At 43.1% G+C, this 2,500-nt stretch overlaps 3 protein-coding genes across 10 annotated transcripts in view; 2 read left to right on the top strand and 1 right to left on the bottom strand.

Annotated features, from left to right (window-relative positions):
* The window catches only part of LOC113636638 (WD repeat-containing protein 87-like), an 873,260-nt gene that overhangs the window by 611,752 nt on the left and 259,008 nt on the right, over window positions 1-2,500 (bottom strand). The gene's annotated exons all lie outside the window — the stretch shown is intronic.
* Window positions 1-2,500, top strand: part of LOC113650946 (kinectin-like) — a 683,852-nt gene that overhangs the window by 457,752 nt on the left and 223,600 nt on the right. The window lies entirely within an intron of this gene.
* The window catches only part of LOC113650967 (spectrin beta chain, non-erythrocytic 1), a 56,019-nt gene that overhangs the window by 30,830 nt on the left and 22,689 nt on the right, over window positions 1-2,500 (top strand). For all 5 annotated transcript variants that reach the window (XM_047809344.1, XM_047809347.1, XM_047809345.1 and 2 more), the window contains 2 exons: window positions 1,392-1,543; window positions 1,804-1,977. In XM_047809344.1, the coding sequence (XP_047665300.1) occupies window positions 1,392-1,543; window positions 1,804-1,977 (326 nt within the window). The remainder of the gene's footprint in view (window positions 1-1,391; window positions 1,544-1,803; window positions 1,978-2,500) is intronic.

Genomic DNA, 2,500 nt, shown 5'->3' on the forward strand with positions numbered 1-2,500 from the left:
CTGCGGTTATTGTCAAGGTCGGGTTTAAGTCTTAAACCTGTCAAGGTCGGGTTTAAGGGTCAGATTAATTAGCTATAGTAATAATCATTGTATCAGTGGAGGTCCTCATAAAGACTGAATTAAACCTAAGGAGTGTGTGTGTGTGTGTGTGTGTGTGTGTGTGTGTGTGTGTGTGTACGCACTATGTGGCTCTTCCGTAATCTGTCCCATCAGGATTAATGTCACTCCACACACACACACACACACACACACACACACACACACACACACACAATCTTACATTTTTCTATCTTGAAAGGTCCTCATAAAGATTTAGTTTGTGTGTATGAGTCTAATCATTTATAGGGTTTTTTGCATCATTGTTTATGGCACAAGGTGTAATCACTTGACGATGTCAGCTTGTACACGCACGCACACACACGTGCACACACACACACACACACACACACACACACACACACACACACACACACACACAAGAATACACACCCTCTATTTAGACATTTCCTTTTTCTTTTTTATCCACTCAGTAGAGCTCGGGTTTGTGTGTGTGTGTGTGTGTATGTGTATGTGCGTGTGTGTGTGTTACAAATAACGTTGGGCCCTACATATGTTCAAACCAGCACATAATGTTCTTTCAACTTCTTCACACCATAGCCACCGTCCTAGCACCCACATGTTCGGGGTGTTTCTGCCTCTGTGGCAGTTAGTGTGCACCGTGTGCACATTTTTTTGCTGTAGGGGTTGAAAAGAAAGTGCATTTTAGTGTTCCTCGAGATAATGTGTTGAACTTTTGTGCAATCATTGACACTTCACCGTTATTATGCAATATTTATTGTAACACAGTGAGTACGATGATTCAGTGTGTAGCCCGTGGTGTGTGTGTGTGTGTGTGTGTGTGTGTGTGTGTGTGTGTGTGTGTGTGTGTGTTATTTTTTAAAGTTGTTCCGTTATGAAGCATTGCCTTACGTTGCGGTTTGTTTGATAATTCACCATCAATCTGACTGCAAAAAGGTTGTTCAGAGGTCATTTGACAGAATTCGCAATTCGCTCTTTCATTTTTTTTTTAGCGAATCGCTGCAAATTTCTGTATAGATTTTCCAGCGACAGCAGTTTAAAGAAACCTGTTTGTTTTGTTTAATATTAACACAAGCTGAAAACAAACTTTATAAATCAGGACAACCAGAAGTTTAGATCGAACAAAAGCGATGGCGTCCTACGAAAGCAGGTGTCTGGTAGAAAATTTGGTGTCTTTACATTTTAGTTGTTTTTAACTGAGGAGTTTTGTGGGCGTGGCTAAATTATATCGTCTCTTCTGGGGACCTGCTTGGTAATTTTTACGGACAGTTGGTATTTATCATTTCGCGTGTGTGTGTGTGTTTGTCGTGTAGACGAGCGAGAGGCCGTACAGAAGAAGACCTTCACTAAGTGGGTGAACTCTCACCTGGGCCGTGTGACCTGCAGGATCAGCGACCTGTACACAGACCTGCGGGATGGACGCATGCTCATCCGCCTACTCGAGGTGCTCTCGTCTGAACAGCTGGTCAGTCCCTCTGCACTCGTTTATCCCTTCGGTCATTTATTCATTTGTTCTTTCTGTATAAGCTCTAATCTACTAGTTTTTCTTCGTTTGTTTGTATGTTGATTAAATGAGCCGTTGATTTGAGTCATTTGTTAATTGGTTCACTGATTTGTTCAACTTTATCAACTCTCTCTCTCTCTCTCTCTCTCTCTCTCTCTCTCTCTCTCTCTCTCTCTCTCTCTCTCTCTCTCTCTCTCTCTCTCTCTCTCGCGCTCATTCAGCCGAAGCCGACTAAAGGTCGGATGAGGATCCACTGTCTGGAGAACGTGGACAAAGCGCTGCAGTTCCTCAAGGAGCAAAAGGTCCATCTGGAGAACATGGGTTCTCACGACATCGTCGACGGCAACCACCGCCTTACGCTCGGCCTCATCTGGACCATCATCCTGCGCTTCCAGGTACTGGGGGCGGGGCCTTCTCGACCAGAACTCTATTTTTGTACATTCCAGAAATACCTTCTTTTATATATAGTTTTATATACCTGACTTTCAGTTTCATTTTTACTGGTTTTAACTTCTCGGTGCGTGAGTGTTAGGACGGCCCCGAAAAATTCCTTTTAGCCTCTCAGCTTTTATTCATGTCTACTCAGCTTAAACCCAGGGTAATTACCGAAGCATGCCGATGATGATGATGATGATGATGATGATGATGGTGGTCCAAATATGATCGCGATGGTTCCATTTAGCACCTAATTTAATCTGTTTTTGTCAGAAGGAACAGAATTAGCGATGGCTGTAATTTTGACGACGTGAGCTCAGGGTTGTTCTACATTGACTATTGCGGTCATGTTTCCGATTTAGCGTACGATCCCTTGCCGCTTTGTCTCTTGGCATTTGCTCTAGATCTGACAGCTCTAAAATATCACAACCTAGACCATCATGACCTAGCTGTCAAAATATCTTGCTAAATGAAGAGCAAGCT

The sequence above is a fragment of the Tachysurus fulvidraco genome, chromosome 26 (genome assembly GCF_022655615.1).
Source record: "Tachysurus fulvidraco isolate hzauxx_2018 chromosome 26, HZAU_PFXX_2.0, whole genome shotgun sequence".
Classification (NCBI taxonomy): Eukaryota; Metazoa; Chordata; class Actinopteri; order Siluriformes; family Bagridae; genus Tachysurus; species Tachysurus fulvidraco.